Below are 20,963 nucleotides of genomic sequence, written 5' to 3'. Positions count from 1 at the left end.
AGCAGAGCACAGGTTGATCTTCCTGTTATACAGCAGCTTCCCGCTAGCTATTTTAGACATGGTAGCCTCCTTGGTGGCTCACTGGTAAAGAATCCACCTCCCAGTGCAGGAGACGCAAGAGACACAGGTGCGCTCCCTGAGTCAGGAAGATCCCCTCGAGTAGTAAATGGCAAACTGCTCCAGTATTCTTGTCTGGAAAATTCCATGGACAGAGGAGCCTGGTGGGCTACAGTCCAGAAGGTCGCAAAGAATCGGACACGACTGAGCAGCTGAGTGTGCACACACACGCAGGGTATGTATGTCAGTGCTGCTTTCTTAACCATTGGATTTTGTATTCTAAAAGTGGCGCTCAGGGGAGAAGATCTAAGTGGAGTATGGGAAAAGAAGAAGCAAAGTGAATAAACACGCATCGTTCTGCTGCCTGAGCTCCAGAAGCTCCAGCCTCATTTCTTCAGCCCCCGTGGCCTTTCTGATCTCTGTCCGGCCGCGTCTGTGCCTCCCGTAGGGCCTCTGCGCTGGCGGCTCCCTCTGCCCGGAATGCTGCGCACTGCCCCCACCCCACCCCCGCCTCCTTCAGTCCTCTGGGACTCAGCGGGCCCCCCCTCCTGCTGTCTCACGCTATCACGCCTTCCCCACTGCCTTCCTCTCTTGGAGCTCCTGTTCTATGTTCTTCCAAGTCTGTCTCCACTTTGGAAACCCACTTTCTTTCATTAAAAAAAGAATTTATCACTTTTTGGTTGCCCTCGGTCTTCGTTGCTGCACTCGGGCTTTCTCTAGTTGCAGGGAGGAAGGGCTACTCTCTGGTTGCGGTGCGGGGGCTTCTCATTGCGGCGGCTTCTCTTGTTGTGATGCAAGGGCTCTAGGTGCTTGGGCTTCAGTAGTTGTGGCGCATGGTCTCAGTTGCCCCATGGCATGTGGGATCTTCCCAGACCAGGGATCAAACCCATATATATCCCCTGCATTACAAGGCAGATTCTTAGCCACTGGACCACTAGGGAAGTCCCTAGTCTAGATTCTTTAGGTTGTAACAAACAGCAGCCTAACTCACTTAAGCTCAAACAAGAGAAAAGAGAAATAATTGAATCAATAAAAGAGGGGTCTGTGGTGCCATAATTCAGGTCTGAATGATGACCTCAGGAGTCCTTTTCTCTCTGTCGATGTCACCTCCTACTCACCTCCTTCTGAGGCAGGCCCTGCCCGTACTCCAGCAGCAACGACCCTCCAAGGTGACCTGACCAGGAGCATCTCTGCTTCTCTTCCCCAGGGTATTCCCCGAAGCAGCTGTGCCCAGAGGGGTCCCACCACTGCGAGAGGCAGTGTCTGTACGATTATTACTTGGACAGCAATGACCGCTGCACGGCTTGTGTGAGCTGTTCTGGAGGTAAGGGCTGCGTCTCTCCTCCCTGGCTCCTTCCAGGGAGGATGGGGGGCCTTGGGGGTGGGAGGGAGGCAGGGGAGGCAGAGGACCTGGAAGGTGGGAGGTGGCGAGAAACAAGATTTGTTGCTTGTCCTCTGAGTCAGCCCCCTGGTGCTTCAGTTTACCTTTCTGCACCTATGAATTGATATCAGCTGTGATATTTTGCATCCATACTTTTTTTTTAAATTGGAGGATAATTGCTTTACAATGTTGTATTGGTTTCTGCCGTTGCTGTTCTTCAGTCGTTCACTCTTCTTGACCCCGTGGACTGCAGCATGCCAGGCAGATCTGGCCTTCATCTCCTGGAGTTTGCTCAAACTCATGTCCATTGAGTCAGTGATGCCATCCTACCATCTCATCCTCTGTCGTCCCCTTCTCCTCCTGCCTTCAATCTTCCCAAGCATCAGGGTCTTTTCCAACGAGTCAGTTCTTTGCATGAGTGGCCAAAGTATTGGAGCTTAAGCGTCAGCATCGGTCCTTCCAATGAATGTTCAGGGTTGATTTCCTTTAGGATTGACTGGTTTGATCTTCTTGCAGTCCAAGGGACTCTCAAGAGTTCTCTAGGGCCACAATTCAAAAGCATCAATTATTCAGTGCTCTTTATGTCTTCTTTATGTCTAACTCTCACACCCATACATGACTACTGAAAAGATCATATCTTTGACTCTATAGACCTTTGTTGGCAAAGTGATCTCTCTGCTTTTTAATAGGTCTTTGAATTTCATGGCCACAGTCACCATCTATAATGAATTTGGAGCATAAGAAGGGAAAATCTTCACTGCTTTCACTTTTTCCCCTTCTATTTGCCATGAAGTGATGGGACTGGATGCCATGATCTTAGTTTTTTAAATGTTGAGTTTCAAGCCAGCTTTTTTTACTCCCTCATCAAGAGGCTCTTTAGCTCCTCTTCATTTTCTGCCATTAGGGTGGTTTCTGCCAGGCAGCAGGGCAAATCAGCCATAAGTCTATACATATCCCCTCCCTCCTGCCCTCCTGAATCCAGGCTTTTTAGAGGCTTAATTATCAATATCATGTTTCCTCGATGGAAGGATGTACACTTACGTATTGTGTTGACTCTGCTAAACCCCAGGGGAAGATTCTTTTCTTATCTCAGCTTTACAGTGAGGAAACCGAAGTTTAGGGAGGTTAAGGGCCTTTCTGAAATTACAATGCTCTGGTTAATGGGAGCGCTAGAGTTTCAGTTACTGGGTTGACACCAAGGGCTGTGTTCTTTCCCAAGACCACAGTGCTTCCAGGAGAGCATTTTCAATAAGTGCTTTTATTGTTAATTTCTTATTAAGGGTAGCGACTGTGGTTTGTGTGCTATCTCATATTTGTTTGTTGGGTTTTTTCTGGGGGGAGGATGGGGGAATTTGTTGAGATTTCTTCTGGCCTAATACATTTCCGTGGGCTTCCCTGGTGGCTCAGCAGTAAAGAATCCATCTGCCAATGCAGGAGACGCGGGTTCAGTCTCTGCGTCAGAAAGATCCCCTGGAGAAGGAAATGGCAACCCATTCCAGTATTCTTGCCTGGGAAATTCCGTGGACAGAGGAGCCTGGTGGGCTACAGTCCATGGGGTTGTAAAGAGTAGGACATGACTTAGCAACTAAACCACAACAGATAAGTTTTTCATACTGTTTAGTATGTTTAGTGTGTTTGGGGAGAAACGCATATTCTCTTTGCTCTACAGAATTCCATGTGTACCTGCCTGATCAAGCTTGTTAATACTTATGTTCTTTTCATAAGATGCATCCTTATTAATTTTGTCACTTTCACAAAGGTTGGTTTCTGAGACAGATGTGTTAAAATCTGTCTCCCCAAATGCTTGTTTTTCATCAGATTTTCATAGTGTTCTATCTATTTTTGCTTTATAAGTGTCAAAGCTATGTTATTAGGTACAGTGTTCATGAGTATCATATTATCCTCATGGGTTGGACCTTTTATAACATGAAATACACCTCTCTGTTTCTTATAATGTGTTTGCCTTAATTTTTGTTTGATATTAAGATTGCCATTCTTCTTTATGTTAGCATTTCTCTGATATAGCTTTACAATGTTTAAAATTATTGACCTCATTTTATCAAACGACAGTTATATGCATCCATCAAAAAAATTCAAGCAGGACCTTCCCTGGCAGTCCAGTGGTTATGACTGCAATTCCAGTACAAGGGTCATGGTTTCCATCCTTGGTTAGGAAACTAATATCCTACATGCCATGGGTGTGGCCAAAAAACAAACAAACAGAAACTCCCCCCAAAACAGCAACAACATAAAAATTCAAGCGGCGTACAAGCGTAAGGAAGAAAGCCAGTCAGCGGGTAACTGACACCTCTCTCCCTCTCTGTAGAGAGAATGGGTTGGTTCGCAGCCAGACAAATTATACACACATGCAGAGAAGGAATCTTCAGGAGGATGAGATCTTACTGCTTATGGCCTGAGAATGATTATCTTTAACTTTATTCAAATATTTCAGAGGAGGAAGGAAAGCGAAGAAACTAGACTATCACAACCCTCTGAAATTAACAGAAGAGGTTATGAAAATCGATGAGCGGATAGGGACCACTGAAGGAATGACTGTCTCTTGCGGTAAAGTCATATTCTACTTGTTTCAATTTGGGGGTAGCAGAGAGTTGCTTGACTCCCTGTAGTGAAAATGAATGACTTGTTGGCCTCCGCGTCCTCTTCCTGACTTAGAGCTTACAGTATTTTTGCTCTGCATAGTCTGTGATGCTGATCTGCTTTTCTGGAGCCCTAAGTCCATGCTAGCTTTACTTTGTTATTCAAATTTGTCCATTGTGCATTGTGAGTCCATTTAGCACAGCTTCTCATTCCTGAATTTTTCATTTTGATTTATCACTTGATTGGTTAGGTTTCACTGTCATGTGGACTTTTCAGGGATTCTTTTCCACCTTCCTTGACTTCTTTCATGTTTGAAAATATCTGTCTCTAAACTGGAATGACTCCTTGGACAGGTATAATATCATCCTGGGATGTATTTTCTCTAGAACTTGGTAGGATAGGTGTACTGTCTTCTTGTGGTGTGGAGGCATTGCCCTTGAAAATATGTGAGCTATTTTCAATTATCTTTTGATATTGATTTCTGATATAATTCCATAGTGATAAGAGAACAGACTCTGTATGACTTCAGCACCTTTAGACCATGAAATTTTTGCACCTTGTTTTATGTCTCTGGATATATTTCAGTGCCTCCTAGTTTATAGTCTATGGGAGCTCGAATCGAATTTGTATCCTACTGTTGTGTGAAAATCGTATAAATCTTAATTATGTTGAAGTGGTTCATGGTTATTTTCAGGTCTACTATACCCTTCTACTTCTCTGTATAGTCATTCTATTAATTTTTGAGAGTTTGATATTGAAAATCCGTCAAAAAATCTTAATTTATCTACTTAAAAAGTATTTGTAATATATAGTGGAACTGTATAAAAGATAAAGATGCTTTGAAACACAATGTAAAAAAAATATTGCCGTGAAAGATTCTGCAGTCAGCTTTTTCCTCCCACCTTTGTAGGTGACTCCGAGAATCATTCTTTCTCTATTCTTAAGAATCAAAAACTTAGCCAGAATATGCCGTGATATTGTTTGCAAGCAATTCTTCCTGGTATCTGGTATGTCTTTTCTATCTGAAGATTTAGTTCTTCATTTCAGGGGAATTTACATGGATTTTTTTTATTTCTGCTCAACAGATACATCTCAGTGTTAACTTGATGGATGCCAGTTGTTCTGATGTTTGATTGTCCTGCTCTTCCTCCTTGTCCATCATCTCCATTCATTGCATTAATATCTGCCTTTTTACCTTGCATTTACTGGTGTTTTTTCAATCTTTTCTCTATGCCATTAACTCAATTTTCCATCTAACCTTTTTTATTTCTTGCTGCCCAGGTATCACAGGGCCCCCAGGATACTGGTAGTTCACTTACTGAATTTCTAATGATGGTGCTGCGCACCTCAGTTTATTTTCTTTCTCTCTGCAGTCTTCCTTCTTATCTCATCCTTTAAAAAAATCATCTTAAAAAAAAAAAACCTCGTCCTTTCTTGAATTTATATTCTTATTGTGTGTTAGTTGCTCAGTTGTGTCCGACTGTTTGCGACTCCAAGGACTATAGCCTACCAGGCTCCTCTGTCTGTGGAATTTGCCAGAAAAGAATACTGGGGTGGATTGCCATTTCCTTCTTCAGGGGATCTTCCTGACCCAGGGGTCAAACCCGGGTCTCTTGCATTGCAGGAAGATTCTTTATTGTCTGAGCCACCAGAGAAGCTATATTAAGTTCCTTTATAGTGTGAAGCACGCCTAGGATTGCTTATTTGTTGTAGACTGGGTTCTTTGTCCTTGCAAACTATATTCCTATCTGTTTTAGAACTTTCTCTCTTTCTTGTCTTCTCTCTTACCTCCCTTCTGTCGTCTTTCCTGCTATAGCACACTCACATAGTTGCCATGTTATGTTTTTCCTTCTTGCTCCTGCTTAGCCACGGCAGCAGCTCTGTCCCTGACACAGTGTGAAGGATTTCTCCTTCACACCTGCCCCACCGCACTGGGCTCGAGTGTCTTCCCAGCTCAGAGCTTCAACTGAGCTGTGTGTGCTTAGCTGCTCAGTCTTCTCCGACTCTTTATGACCCCATGAACTGTAGCTCGCCAGGCTCCTCTGTCCACGGAGTTTTCTAGGCAAGAATACTGGAGTAGGTTACCATTTCCTTCTCCAGGGGATCTTCCTGACCCTGGGATGGAACCCACATCTCCTGCATCACAGGTGGATTCTTTACCCTCTGAGCTATCGGGGAAGACTGGGAGTTAATTCTGTTTTTTTTTTTTTTGGCTGTGCTCAGTGACCTGCAGGATCTTAGCTCCCCAGCCAGGGATTGAACCTAGGCCATTGCAGTGAAAGCATTGAGTCCTAACCACTGACCACCAGGGAATTCCTGAGAGTTACCTAAAAATAATCATGGTAAAATATACATGAAACTTCTTAGTTTAACTATTTAAAAGTATACTGTTGAACACTGCTGTATTTAAAATGGATAACTAACAAGGACCTATTGTATAGTATATGGAACTCTGCTCAATGTTATATGGCGGTCTGGATGGGAGAGGGGTTTCAGGGAGAATGGATACATGTATATGTATGGCTGAATCCCTTCGCTGTTCACCTGAAGCTATCATAACATTGCTAATTGGCTATACCCCAATACAAAAGAAAAAGTTCAAAAGGAAAAAAAAAGTGTACTCTTCAGCAGCATGAAGTGCATTGATATTTTTGGGTGACCATCATCATCACCTAGCTCCAGAATTTTTTCATCTTCCACAACTGAAACTTTGTCCCCATTAAATACTAGCTCCACATCACCCCCCAACTACAAGCCTTTGGCAACTACCATTCTCTATGAATTTGACTACTCAGAGAAGGCAATGGCAATCCACTCCAGTACTCTTGCCTGGAAAATCCCATGGACGGAGGAGCCTGGTGGGCTGCAGTCCATGGGGTCACTAGGAGTTGGACACAACTGAGCAACTTCATTTTCACTTTTCACTTTCATGCATTGGAGAAGGAAACGGCAACCCATTCCAGTGTCCTTGCCTGGAAAATCCCAGGGACAGAGTAGCCTGGTGGGCTACCATCTATGGGGTCACACAGAGTCGGACACGACTGAAGTGACGCAGCAGCAGCAGCAGTAGCAGGATGCTCATAGATGTGGAATCATACAATATTTATCCTTTGTGACTTATTTCACTTAGCATAATGTCTTCAAGGTGCATCCATGTTATGACATGTCAGAATTTCCTTCCTTCCTAAGGCTGAATGATATTCCATTGGACATATCTACCACATTTTGTTTAACTGTTGATGTCCATGGACATTTGGGCTGTTTCTGCCTTTTAGCTATTGTGGATATTGTTGCTATGAACATATTTGTACAAATATCTGTTTAAGTCCCTGCTCTCAGTTCTTTGGGGTCTACATTCAGCAGTGGAATTGCTGGATCATGTGGGAATTGTATGTTTAATTTCTTGAGGAATCTTGAGTGTTACTTTTGAAACTCATTTTAGGAGCTCCAAGGACCTTGGGGGGTCAGAGAGCAGCCAGAGATAGGTATTGTTTGCTAGACAGGCAGGGGGTCTGCCTTCCCTTCTGTCAGAGTCTTTATCAGGCTCCTGCTGCATAGAAAAGGGTGTACCCACTCCTAGGGCTTCTGCTCATTCCTCCCACTTGGCCTGGCTTCCTGGAATTGGCAAGTCCAGGCAGTCTTTTCCGCCTCTGCCCAGGCCTGTGACATTAACGGGCAGGCAGCTACTCAAAGAGTTTTCTTTCTTCTTTAGTTTTCCATGGATGTCTGCTCACTGCCTTTATTTAGTTGGTTGCTCCAGATGTTTGAAAATTGTCAGGATTTTATTCTCTCGTCAGTAAAGCTTCTGGGGTTCAAGTGAGAATTAGGGGCTATACCAGCATCATTGCAACAAGGAAGAGAGAGGAAAGTGTCCTGAAATGGTTTTAGGGGCCAGGTGTAGGGGAGGGGATTTTTGTCATTGTTGCCCACATCCCATTGGCCAGAATGAGGTCATATGACCACCCCCTCCAGCCTCAAAGGAGGCTGGGAAATGTAGTCTTTCTCCAAGTCCATTTGAAACAGAAATTGGGAACACAGTCATTGTGCCCTAGAGGATTCTTTGTCATAGCTATAATTTCCTTTTGTCTCTCAGAGGATATTAAGTGTATCTATTCCAAAGGTGTGTTCTGTTATCTCTTTTATCTGTTTTCTTGAGTGTTAGTTCTGTTTGAGTTTGGGGCTCTTTTTTCTTGGTGCTGGTTTTCTTTGATTTTTGGTGACTTCAAGGTCTGCACCTGTTATCTGATTACCTGGATAGGGGTGGGAGGTGGGGAAGGTGGGGTGGTAATGGAGGGTGAAACCTGCCTCCAGAGGCAGTGAAGGTGAGCGAGGTGCTGGGCAGGGTCTGCCAGAGGCTGCTCCTCTGGGTCTGCAGGGTCCCTTCCTCCCCGCAGGGCTGATCAGCTCACCTCACCTGAGTCTCCTTGGGGAGATGCCTGGCTTTTTAGCTCTGCGGCATGAATGGATGAGGAGTGTGGGGTGAGGGGCCTAGCTGGGTAATGCTGTCTCATTGCTTGTAGATTCCCTCCTTATCGCCCTGGCCATGCACCCACTTGGAGACAAGCACCAGAGCCTCTTCCAGCATAATCCTCTTGGGTATATTTTGGGCTGTGGTCTCCTTTTTCCATCCAACCCCATCTGCCTTCCTTGTTCCAGGAAGTCCTCATCATTTCTGGTTGACGGGGGATGCCCCTTCTTGTTTTCTCAGGGATATTTGCATTTAATATTATTTTTACCAGTGATTTTTTTAAAGGTAAAACTCATCATTTAAAGTGTACAGTGCTGTGGTTTTATATTCACAATGTGCAACCACTACCACTATCTATTTCCAGAACATTCACTCCCCCCAGAGAATTCCTTTGTGATAACCATAAATGGATTATATCTTTTCAAAATTGTGAATCACTACGTTGTATCCCTGAAACATACACTATTGTACATCGGCTTTATTTCAATAAAAAAAGAAACCCCTTAGCTCCTAATTCTCCCCTCCTCCCATCCCCTGGCAATCACTAATCAACTTTCTGTCTCGATGGATTTGCCTACTCTAGCCCTTCCATGTAACTGGAATCATGCAGTTTGTGGCTTTTAGTGTCTAGCTTCTTTCACTTTATGTAGTGTTTTCAAGGTTTATCCATTTGCAGTGTGCATCAGTACGTCATTCCTTTTTTATGACTGAATAATATTTTATTATATGGCTATAGCACATTTTGTTTATCTGTATTGATCTTTTTACTGTCTCTCTAGTTTTGTCTTTTCCCAAATGTCATGTAGTTAGAATCACAGTAGGTAGCCTTTCCAACTAGCTGCTTTCACTTCGAAATATGCATATGATATCCCGCCCTGTCTTTTTTGCCCACTTTAATATTGGGATATTCATTTATTTTTAATATCATTTTTGTGATCTCCAGGGATGTGGGCTAGGAGGTGGAGGCTACCTCATGGACCCCATCTGCCTTCTTGCCCTCATCTCAGGAACAGTCTGGAAGGAAGAGTGGGGCATGCCAGCTGCCCTGCCCAGCTGAAGACCACAGCAGTGTCTTCCCTCATGTGCTGGACTGTCCATGGGGGCTTTCTGGGTCCCTTCCCTCACCCTCTTTGAGTCCCCAGTGACCTTTGTCTGTGTCCCTCAGACCTCGTGGAGAAGAAGCCGTGCTCAAGGAACTCCTCCCGCGTCTGTGAGTGCCGGGCCGGCATGTTCTGTGGCACGTCAGTCGTCAACTCCTGTGCCCGCTGCATCCCCCACTCTGTCTGCCCGGCAGGAATGGTTGTCAAGTTGCAGGGTGAGTATCCCCACCGCCCAGGACCATGATCTGTGCTGATGCCACCCCACCCCCACCTCGACCTCCCACCTCCTCCTTCCTGCTGGACAGATGACATCTCCTATCATGATGATGCCGAGGATGCACCCAGAGGCCTCTGCGGTCCCTTCCCTGCACCTCAGGTCCCAGGCTCAGAAAGAGTTCCAGGCACTGCCCTGGCTGGAGGAGGTCTTGGGTTGGCTTGAGGCTCAGGACAGAAATTCTCTGATGCTTGATAAGCAAGAAAGAAACCTGAAGTTTCTGTCCTGGCGTTTCCCAGAAGATCAGAGCTGGTTTCCCTGTTTGGGTCCATGGATGTGCCATGCTTTCTCTACCAGGTCTTCGCACATGCTGTTCCCTCTTTCTGGAATATCCTTCCTTCCCTGTTCACCCAGTGAACTCAACTCTGCCTTCAGCTGTCCATTCAGACATCACCTCCTGACCTCTCACAGATCACGCCTCCTTCCCAACACGGATGCGAATGCTGGTCTCTGTCTCAGTGTGGTCAGTGCTCGTCTCCGTCTCTCCCCATAGCTTCGTGAGGGCCAGGACCATGCCCAGCACATTCACAGTCATCTCCCCGCGAGGCGCAATATCTGCTCCTCAGCGATGTCTGTCGACTGATGTGACCGGGAGATCAGAGCTGGGGGCGGGTAGAGTTCAAATCTGGTTGGATTCGCCCTGCTCACGCAGAACCCTCAGTAGACGGATCCTCAGAAGCCTGCCAGCTGCAGGCAGGCGAGGTGCATATATGCATGCTAAGTCACTTCCGTCCTGTCCGACTCTGTGCGACCCTATGGACTGTAGCCTCCCAGGCTCCTCTGTCCGTGGGATTCTTCAGACAAGAATACTGGAGTGGGGAGCTGTTCCCTTCTCCAGGGGATCTTCCCAACCCAGGGACTGAACCTGCATCTCCTGTGTCTTCTGCAATGACAACTAGTGCTACCTGGGAAAGGGTTCTGAACTGGGCATCAGATACCTGGGATTTTGTACAGCTTTGCATCTGTGGGGTGTGTTCCCAGCCGTTTCTTGGCCTCAGTCTCACCTTCTGTAAATGAGCAAGTGTAACTGGAAGGCCTTACATGGGGGCTTTTCTTGCTTAGAAGCTCTTCTCTAAGAAAAGCAGCTGTGAGTTCTATTGCTGCTACCTGTGGACCAGCTCTGGCTCTCTCGACGGCATTCCTGCATCTGCCACACGGTGGCGCCAGAGGCCTCTCTTTCCTGCCCCCCAGACCGCTGCCTAAAGCTGTATCACTGGCCATCTGTGGTCATTGAGCACTTAAAATGTGGCCAGTCACTTGAGATGGGCTGTCAGTATAGAATATGCGCTGGATTTCAAATACTTAGTACACAGAAAGTATGCATTTTGTTATTTCTTATGTAGAATTTGTTGTTCAGTCTCAGTTAGTCGGAATCTTTGCGACCCCATAGACTGCAGCACGCCAGGCTTCCCTGTCCTTCACTATCTCCCAGAGTCTGCTCAAACACATGTCCATTGTGTCGATGATGCCATCCAACCATATCATCTGCCCTCTTCTCCTGCCCTCAGTCTTTCCCAGCATCAAGGTCTTTTCCAATGAGTTGGCTATTCACATCAGGTGGCCAAAGTATTAGAGCTTCAGCTTCAGCATCAGTCCTTCCAGTGAATATTCAGGGTTGATTTCCTTTAGGATTAACTGGTTTATGTTGATTATCTACTAACATAATTTGTGTCTGACTCTCTGTGACCCTTTGGACTGCAGCCCTCCAGGCTCCTCTGTCCGTGGGATTTTTCAAGCAAGAATACTGGAACAGGTTCCCATTTCCTCCTCCAGGGGATCTTCCTGATGCAGGGATCAAACCTGCATCTCCTGTATTAGCAGGCAGATTTTTAATCTGCCGAGCCATCGGGAAAGTTCATATTTTAGATATATTGGGTTAAACGTATTGCTTAATTTCACTTGTTTGTTCTTTACTATCCAAAATGTGGCTACTGGAAAATTTAACAAAGTGACTTGTAATCCACATATTTTATTGGATAGCACTGCTTGTAAAGCACTCCATCCTTTGGCTGCCAAACCCTGGCTTGATTCCTCTGTGAGAGTTCCCACCGAGCAACTCTCAGGGCCTCAGTCTCTCCAGCTATAGAATGGAAAGTACTTTCTGCCTTAGGTGGAGCTTATAGCTAAGTCTTACCCTAAGACCTTGCACTGACTTTCTCCTCTGAAATTTTCCAGACTCCATAAGGCTGTATTAGCCCCATTTTACAAGTGAGGAAACTGAGGTTCAGAGATGGCAGGTAAATTGCTTAAGATCACAGAGCAGGGAATATCTAATCCAGAGTTTGAACCTTATGCTCAAGTCTTGTCACCCCACCACAGTGCAGGTAGATGAGATGAGTCAGACTCGCTCATAGCCACTTCCTCCAAAAGGTTCAAACTCAGGTCCACTTGATTGAAAGCACTATGGTTTCTTCTCCACTTTGCTTCCACCCAGTATTCTTCAGAACTCTTTGGTTTGGAGGTCACAAATTATTTGGTTCACGTAATTGAAAATTTTCTTTGTGGAACTTCAGGTGTGGCTGGATCCAGGAGCTCTGTCTTTTCTCCGTCTCTCATCTCTACCCCACTGTGTGTTGCTTTTCCTGTAAAATATCTACCAGCAGCTCCAGACTTGCTTCCTACTCAACTCCAGTGGAAAATCTGTTTCTCCTTCCTATATTCTCAACAACAAAAACAAAACCTTGAAGTTGCTTCTCATAGACATGGTTTGGGTCATGTGCCCACTCCTGAGCCAGTCCATCATGGCCACAGGAATGGGATGGATTGATTGGTGCAGCCTGTCCCATGGCTATTCCTGGAAGTGGGAGTGGGGTGGTCAGTCTGTTCCAGCTCCTTACCACAGATACTGAATGTGGAAGGTGTAATTCTCCCGGGGAAACTGGGCTACTTTACCCCGAAGGTGAACGGATGCTGGGCAGGCACAAAGATCAGATGGCCGCTGTGTTTTCCTGGGTTGTGGTGGCAAGAGGTCTGCTCCTGGAGTCTCTGGCTTCTCAGCACCAAAGCTGAAGGCATCGCTGTCCTCCCTGCAGGCACAGCACAGAGGGACACCGTCTGTGAACCAGCTTCCCCAAGGGCCAGCCCCAACTGCAGCGCCAGCCCACAGGACTGCAAGGGCCCCACCAGGTGACTCTCAGCCTCACACTATCCAGCTGACCCCTGTGTGGGGCTGTCCCACCTGATAGGAGACCCAGGGCATTGTGGGCTGGGGATGTGGATGGGGGTCAGTCCAGGGTGTCAGGGCTCCAGGGGGCCTCTCTGCTGAGCAGAAAGGTCATTGAGGCCCTACTGTGTGCCCAGCCTTCCCTGAGCACACAGGAGACCCAGAAGGACAAGAAAACACAGCTCTTGCTCCCAGGATCTGCCAGAGGGCCTGCCAGAGGCTGTGGGCAGAGTCTGGGGGCCCCTTCTCTATAGAAACGGCTGCCCCTGAGCACAGATTCCCCCTGCACCATCAGAAGAATTGCCAGTCCCATCTCTGGCTTCTTTCCCAGTGGCGCCATCCCCCAGGCCAAGCCCACCCTGACCTCCCCAGCAAGCCCTGGTGCCAGGACCATGCTTCTTGGAGGGGACATCCCCCTCACCCCAGAAGATGCTTCTAAAATGACTCCCAACTCCAGCTCCTTCGTGGTGAAGCTCAATCCAGATCCAGGTAAGCTCTCTAGAGGAGCCAGGGGAAGTCTCCAGGGCAATGGTGTCCAGTGGGTGGGGTGCTGTGTGTGGGGTGGTCAGGGCAAACAGTCACTGAACCAGTATGGGGCGAAGAGGCTCTCAGGGCCTTCTGGGACTGAGACCTTGGAGGGCTAGAGTAGAGAATGGAAGGACTCACTTGTTTCCTGGTTTGGGTACCAAACACCGAGGCATGCTGGGGCAGTGGAGCAGGCCCACCTCTGCAGGTATCAATATGATGCCCGCCTCTAGTTCCCATGGCAACAGATTAGGGTCCCCATTTACTCCTGTTTATTACCTGATAGTCTTCCATTGTACATGAATGTATAAGAATATTACAGTTTGTTTAACACACAGTTTTTGGATATTTGGGTTGTTTCTCCTTTTTGCCTGTAGTGAATAATGAAAAACAAGTCTTTGATGAATATGTTTTTGTTTCTCTTTGTTTTTTTGAATTGATCTCTAGGACTTCTTATAATTCTGGGTCTGAGCCCTTTGTCTTATAGTTGTGTTTAAAACATCTTCTCCCACCCCGTGGCTTGCCTTCTCATCCTCTTCATGGTGTCTTTTGATGAAGAGGCGTTTTTGATCTCAGTGTAGTCAAACTGGTCCATCTTTTCCTTTCTGACTAGTGCTTCTCATGTTCTGCTCTGCAAGGCCTTCCCTCCACTGAGGTCTCAACGACATCCTACATTTACTTCCTAAGGTCATTACTGTTTTGCCTTTGTTTAAAGTGTCCCTATGAATATCCAGTTGAATCCACACCATTTGTCAAATAAATTGTCCTTTCCTCACTGTTTTACATGCCGTCTTTGTTGTAAATCAGGGTCCATATTTGTGTGGGTAGGATTATCTGTTTTATATATAGTCATGTGTGTACGTTAATCCCAACAGCCTAATTTATCCCTCTCCCCATCTGGGCCTTCTTTAAATTCTCCCAATAATGTTTTATTATGATCTGTGTAGAGATATTTACATCTTTTTGTTAGATTTCTACATCTTTGGGGTTTCTGTTGATAATATAAATGATCTCTTTTTCAATACTTCATGTGTTAACTTTTTTATTGTTAGCACTAGTTTGAACTGTGTGAAATGCCAATATTTGATTATTTCTGTCCTATCTAAACAGCAATTTCATGTGGTTCAGTGCAAATATATAGACATTCAATTGATTTTGATATAGTGACATTATATCTAACTATCTTGCTAAAATCACTTATTCCTTCTAATAATGTATATACAAACTCTTCGGATGGTCTGTGCAGTCTGTGGTATCATCTGTCCATAAGTGCTTGATGTCTTACTTTCTAACCTTGCTCCTTTTGTTTCTTTTTCTTGCCTTATTGCATTGCCTATAATCTATGGGACCAAACTGAATAGAAGCTGTGATGGTAGGCATCCTTGTATCCTTGTTGAATTCAAAGAGAGAGTGGCTACCAAATTTTGGAGCTGGGCAGTGACACAGCAATGAGACTGGGGAGAGGACTCTGGCAAAGGGAGGGACCAGAAGCAGGAGGGTCATTTTGGAGGCAGTTGGCCCTCTTTTCCTGTGTGGCGTTAGACACATCCCTTCCTTCTCTGAGCCTGAGGCCTCCCTCTGAAGGACTACTTGACACGTGCAGAGTTTGGGAGCTGAGGGGCTTCAGTGATGAGGGGTGGGATAGGGTGAGGGTGAGGCCTCTGCCCACGTGACCTGGCCTGGAGCTTCTTTGCTTCTTTTCCCAGGGCTGACCCTGCAGCCCCCGTGCCCTTGGGGGTCTGCTGACTGCAGGAAGCAGTGTAACCACGACTACTACCTGGACAGGGACGGTCGCTGCAAGGCCTGTGTGACATGTTCAGGAGGTAAGGGCCATGCCTCTCCTCCTGGGGCCTCTTCCAGAGAGTAAGGATGGTCTTGGAAGGAGAGGCCAAGAATCTGGGGGTGGGAGCCCTGAGTTGGGTCCTGGATGCTCAGTCCTCGGGACCTGATTCACCTCACTGGCATTTTTTGAGCAATCGGCTTCTAGTGACTCCCACTGACTATTGTGGGCTTTGATAGCCGTGACTCCCTTTCAGAGAGTTTCCATGCACTCACTCTGTCTTGCAAGGAAGCATTTGTTAATCAGCTACCCGTTTCAAGCTTGTCTCATTATTTTTTGTACCTATCCCATGATGCCTGGATTGAGATTGCCCCCATTTTACAGAAGAGAAAACTGAGGCTTGGGGAAGTCAGGGGATTTCCAGGGCCACAGCCCTCACAAATGGCAGGGTCAGGATTTGAACCTGGCATCTGCTACCAGGTTCTGGACTCATCACTCACTCCACTGCTTCTTAGAGCACCACTGTACAAGCACTTAGAGGCTGACTGCTGCTGTTCTCCCTGCGGCCAGCTGCCCGCCGCACCACCAGCCGCCCTGTGAAGTCCACGCAGCCGCCCAGGTCCCAGACTGCCATGGCTGTAGCCCCAGCCCAAGACAGCCTGCACCACCAGGGGGAGGTGTGATTCTGTCTCTGCAGCAACATGGACTGGAGTCGGGGGAGGCCACGTGGGGGAAAGGACATTCTGTTTGTGGTCATTGGAGGTCACTGTTCTGGTTACTAAGGCCACAGAGCAAATTTTCCCAAATATGAGTGGCAAAAAGCAAACCATTCATTGTAGTCGTGGAGTCTGTGGGTCAGAATTCAGACGTGACACCAGAGGGCCAGCTGGTGTCTGCTGCATGAGGTCTGAGGTTTCAGTTGGAAAACCTGAAGCTTGAGAGCTGGAATCATATGCACCTTCTTCATTCATGGGTCTGGGTTTGATGCCCTCAGATCCTTTTCATGTCGGCTGCTATTTGGGCTTCCTTTGGGTGCTGGTGCTTTTGATGCTTTTGAACTGTGGTGTTGGAGAAGACTCTTGTCCCTTGGACTGCAAGGAGATCCAACCAGTCCATTCTGAAGGAGATCAGCCCTGGGATTTCTTTGGAAGGAATGATGCTAAAGCTGAAACTCCAGGACTTTGGCCACCTCATGCGAAGAGTTGACTCGTTGGAAAAGACTCTGATGCTGGGAGGGATTGGGGGCAGGAGGAGAAGGGGATGACAGAGGATGAGATGGCTGGATGGCATCATGGACTCAATGAACGTGAGTCTGAGTGAACTCCGGGAGTTGGTGATGGACAGGGAGGCCTGGCGTGCTGCGATTCATGGGGTCGCAAAGAGTCGGACACGACTGAGTGACTGAACTGAACCGAACTGAACTTGGGTGCTGAACCCAAAGATGAGTTGGTAGTAGAATAGAAACCATACTCATTTTTATGACCCAGCTTCAAAAGTTACTCAGAAGGTAGAGAATCTGCCTGCAATGCAGGAGACCTGGGTTCGATCTCTGGGTCGGGAAGACCCCCCAGAGAAGGAATGGCACCCACTCCAGCACTCTCGCCTGGAGTATCCATGGACAAAGAAGCCTGGCGAGCTAGAGTCCATGGGGTCGCAAAGAGTCAGACACAACTGAGCAACCAACACACTTTCAGAAATTACATGGCATAACTTCCACTGCATTCTGTCTCTGAAGGCCAGGGAACAGGTTCCCCCTGGAGTCATGGAAGGGGAAAAGAGTCGAGTTTTTGGATGAGTAAGTGGCCAAGCTCTGGAAGAGCAGACAGACCAAAAGCTATTGCTGTGGCCATTCCTGGAAAAAATATAATCTATATATAATCTATCACAGCTGCTGTGTCAGATGAGGAAATAAAGAGATGACGCTGGGCCCCAGAATTCCTTCAAGTTGTGTAAATGAAGCCCTGTGAGGCTGTGGAGTAGAGCCCAAGTGCCTGGGGTCAAATCTTGGCTCTACTGCTTGAAAGCTTATAAACTCAAGCAAGTTTCTTAACCTCTCTGGGCCTGTTTCCTCATCAGTAAAATGGACAAGAGACTCTTTCAGAGGGGTGTTCTGAGAGTTAAATAGGTTAAACTGAGCTAATCTGGATACAGTGCTAGAAACACTGCCTCAAACAGGCTTGGTTATGTTAATACAATATTATAATTAATAGTGCAGTCCCTTGTCTTTATCACGCAGGGCTTCTCAGCCTCTAACTATCCCACCAATGTCTTTATTGAGCAAATTGCATTTATCTAATCCACTGATACAGTAATTCTCTTTTCACCATTAATGAAGCATGCAGAATATCCCTCAGTTCAGTTCAGTTCAGTCGCTCAGTCGTGTCCGACTCTTTGCGACCCCATGAATCGCAGCACGCCAGGCCTCCCTGTCCATCACCAACTCCCGGAGTTCACTCAGACTCACGTTCATCGAGTCCATGATGCCATCCAGCCATCTCATCCTCTGTCATCCCCTTCTCCTCCTGCCCCCAATCCTTCCCAGCATCAGAGTCTTTTCCAATGAGTCAACTCTTCGCATGAGGTGGCCAAAGTCCTGGAGTTTCAGCTTTAGCATCATTCCTTCCAAAGAAATCCCAGGGCTGATCTCCTTCAGAATGGACTGGTTGGATCTCCTTGCAGTCCAAGGGACTCTCAAGAGTCTTCTCCAACACCACAGTTCAAAAGCATCAATTCTTCGGTGCTCAGCCTTCTTCACAGTCCAACTCTCACATCCATACATGATTACTGGAAAAACCATAGCCTTGACTAGACGGACCTTAGTCGGCAAAGTAATGTCTCTGCTTTTGAATATGCTATCTAGGTTGGTCGTAATATCCCTAAACGTATAAATGCATTGTCACACTTTGTATTTTATAAAACCACTAACAATTTCTTTTTATTTTGGAGAAAACCCCACTTTTCATCATTAGAATTTTCAAACATCCTCAGAAGTAGAAAGAATCAGAAGTGGTTATGAACTATCACCCAATTTTAAAGAATTAGCAAGTCATGGCCAGTCTTGGTTCATCTTTACCCATGCTCACTCACCCCTAATCGTTGAATTATTTTCTTAAAAAAAATTTTTTTTGGAGGGGATTTTTCTTTTAATAGCTTTACTATTACAGATAGTAATAGTAAATTACTAGATACAGATACATACAATAAATACAGTTGACATACTAGATACAGATAGATACAGTTGATATACAATAAAAGTTACATGTTTAAAGTGTGCAGTTTGATAAATTTTGAGACGTGTGTGGCTGTGAAACCATCACCACAATCAAGATAATGAACTGTCTGTCCACCTCCCAAAAGGTTCCTTAAGCTCCTTACTATCCCTCCCACCATTCCCTGCTCCTACTTCTATTCCCAGGCATTTGGTATGCTGTCACTGTGAAAGAGTTTGCATTTTCTGGCTTTTCCTATAAACAGAATTATAGAGCATAGACTCTTTTTTTGGCTGTGCTGAACGGCATGGAGGATCTTAGTTCCCTGAGCAGGGATTGAACCTGTGACCCCTTGCAGTGGAAGCACGGAGTCCTAACCATTGGACTGCCAGGGAAGTCCCTATATGCAGCTTTTTTTAGCAAACTTCTTTCATTCAGCACACTTTCTGCACCAAAAGATCTGCTCAACAGAATAATCAAATAAGCACGTGTTCCTGGGCAAATCCATCTCTGCCCTCCGGGGGTTCTCTGGATTCCTGCCCTCTTCATTCCAGTCCTTCCTTGGGACCCTTCTCTGTCCCCCAGATGGCCTCGTGGAGAAGACACCTTGCACATGGAACTCTTCCCGAGTCTGTGAGTGTCAACCTGGCATGTTCTGTGCCACGCCAGTCACCAATTCCTGTGCCCGCTGCGTCACCCGCCCCAACTGCCCACCAGGGATGGTCACCAAGCTCCAGGGTAAGCAGTTCACATCCCCAACCAAGGGGCTGAGCTCTGTGTCCCTACAGCCGTGCCTCTCCCCTCCTCCAACCAACCAAGGACCTTCATTCCTAGCTATTAACTGGGTCAGATCTGGGCTATGGTTTCTCTTTGAATAGTTAGATCCAGGAAATGGTAAAAAATCAAAACTTGGCATTTTGGCAAGAGTTTCTAATGATTGTTTTAAATTATTTAAAATTTTTGTTATTCTTCTTGAAATTATTGGGCTGGTAAAATCTTGACTTGCATGCAAGGTTGTTTTATTGACTCAAGATAGATCAATATAAAGCCTATGAGGAAGCTTCCAATTCAAATGGTGGACATTTGCCAGATGAAAAACAATATAAACCCTCGACAGCAGACAAAATAACAAACAGAAAAGAGTTCATCAGCAGATGAGAGAGTTCAGCGATTTTTTAGAAGGTGGAAAACAGATGGCAGGGTGGCACCAAATGAAACGCAAGGAAAGGAAAACCCACCCGAGAATTCACTCCTTGAGGCTGGCAGAAAAGTGAGGGTAACCTGCTCATAATACCCCCAGGGAGGCTCTGGGCTCAGACCAGGTAAGTAAAATGAAGGATGGGGGTGGAGCAGAGAATTAGAAAGTGCAGGAAGCTACAACTTCATCTCCAACATAAAAATTAAAAATGTGTAACAATCTGCCTGCAACGCAGGAGACCCAGCTATGATTCTTGCGTCAGGAAGATCCCCTGGAGAAGAAAATGGCAACCAGCTCCAGTGTTCTTGCCTGGAGAATTCCATGGACAGAGGACCCTGGCAGGCTACAGTCCATGGGGTCACAAGAGTTGGATACGACTAGAAAGTAAACCACCAACAATGCAAAACCAACCAACCAAAGTGCAATCTAAAAAATTCATGAATATAACAGCAATGAGAAAACATGCAGCAATGATATACCATGGGCTCTGACCAATCTGAGAGATGGTGCCTGAGTTTTTATATCCTGCTGAAAATGATCAAATTTTTGTCTAACGACACTGAAGGACTATCTAGGGATAACTAGGTATTGGCCACTCTGGTGCAAAGCCCTCTTTGCTTGTGTCTTTAGAAGGTACACCCTATCAGTAGGCTATTCCTGCCCAGTCACCCTGAGTGAAAGCCTTCCAGCTCACACTCCCCACCCATGATTCCAGAGTTCCCAGGCAGACCTCCTGCTGAGAGAAGAGACCCATGGTGAAAAGGACACACTAATAGCACAGTAGAAGAAACTCCACCTGCTGCTGGAATATTCAGCACTATTCTTTCTAAATAAATATGAATGAGAAGTATACATCTTCAGACTTATAAGGAAAAACAGCAGTATGAAGGAAAATAACAAGATACACAAACAGAAAAACTTACTACCAGTGAAGCAATGATGAACCCAGGAATGGAAGAGAAAATAGTGTCCACAGAAAAATTCGAGAAGTTACAACCACAGAGTGATAACATAAAGCAATGGAGAAGGAACAGTAAGAAAGTAGAAGACCAGAAATGACTTTTAGAAAGTGTGCTTGTTACCAGTCTGTTGCCTCTCGGGCCCCAATTCACCTATGAACCTTAGCTGTGCAATGAGAGATTAGCCTTTTCAAGCATCTTCTCCTTGTGAGTGTGATTCTAGTATATGACAATAGAGGGCGCAAGAGGAC

General features: G+C 46.0%; 1 protein-coding gene across 1 annotated transcript in view; it reads left to right on the top strand.

Moving 5' to 3' along the window:
* Window positions 1–20,963, top strand: part of TNFRSF8 (TNF receptor superfamily member 8) — a 72,330-nt gene that overhangs the window by 23,919 nt on the left and 27,448 nt on the right. Inside the window, exons 3-8 of the mRNA XM_069544707.1 lie at window positions 1,265–1,381; window positions 9,670–9,819; window positions 12,911–13,004; window positions 13,373–13,530; window positions 15,273–15,389; window positions 19,141–19,293. Coding sequence (XP_069400808.1) covers window positions 1,265–1,381; window positions 9,670–9,819; window positions 12,911–13,004; window positions 13,373–13,530; window positions 15,273–15,389; window positions 19,141–19,293 — 789 coding nt within the window. The remainder of the gene's footprint in view (window positions 1–1,264; window positions 1,382–9,669; window positions 9,820–12,910; window positions 13,005–13,372; window positions 13,531–15,272; window positions 15,390–19,140; window positions 19,294–20,963) is intronic.

This window comes from Ovis canadensis, chromosome 12 (genome assembly GCF_042477335.2).
Source record: "Ovis canadensis isolate MfBH-ARS-UI-01 breed Bighorn chromosome 12, ARS-UI_OviCan_v2, whole genome shotgun sequence".
In the NCBI taxonomy this organism is placed as follows: Eukaryota; Metazoa; Chordata; class Mammalia; order Artiodactyla; family Bovidae; genus Ovis; species Ovis canadensis.
This window is presented reverse-complemented; position numbering and strand designations above follow the sequence as displayed.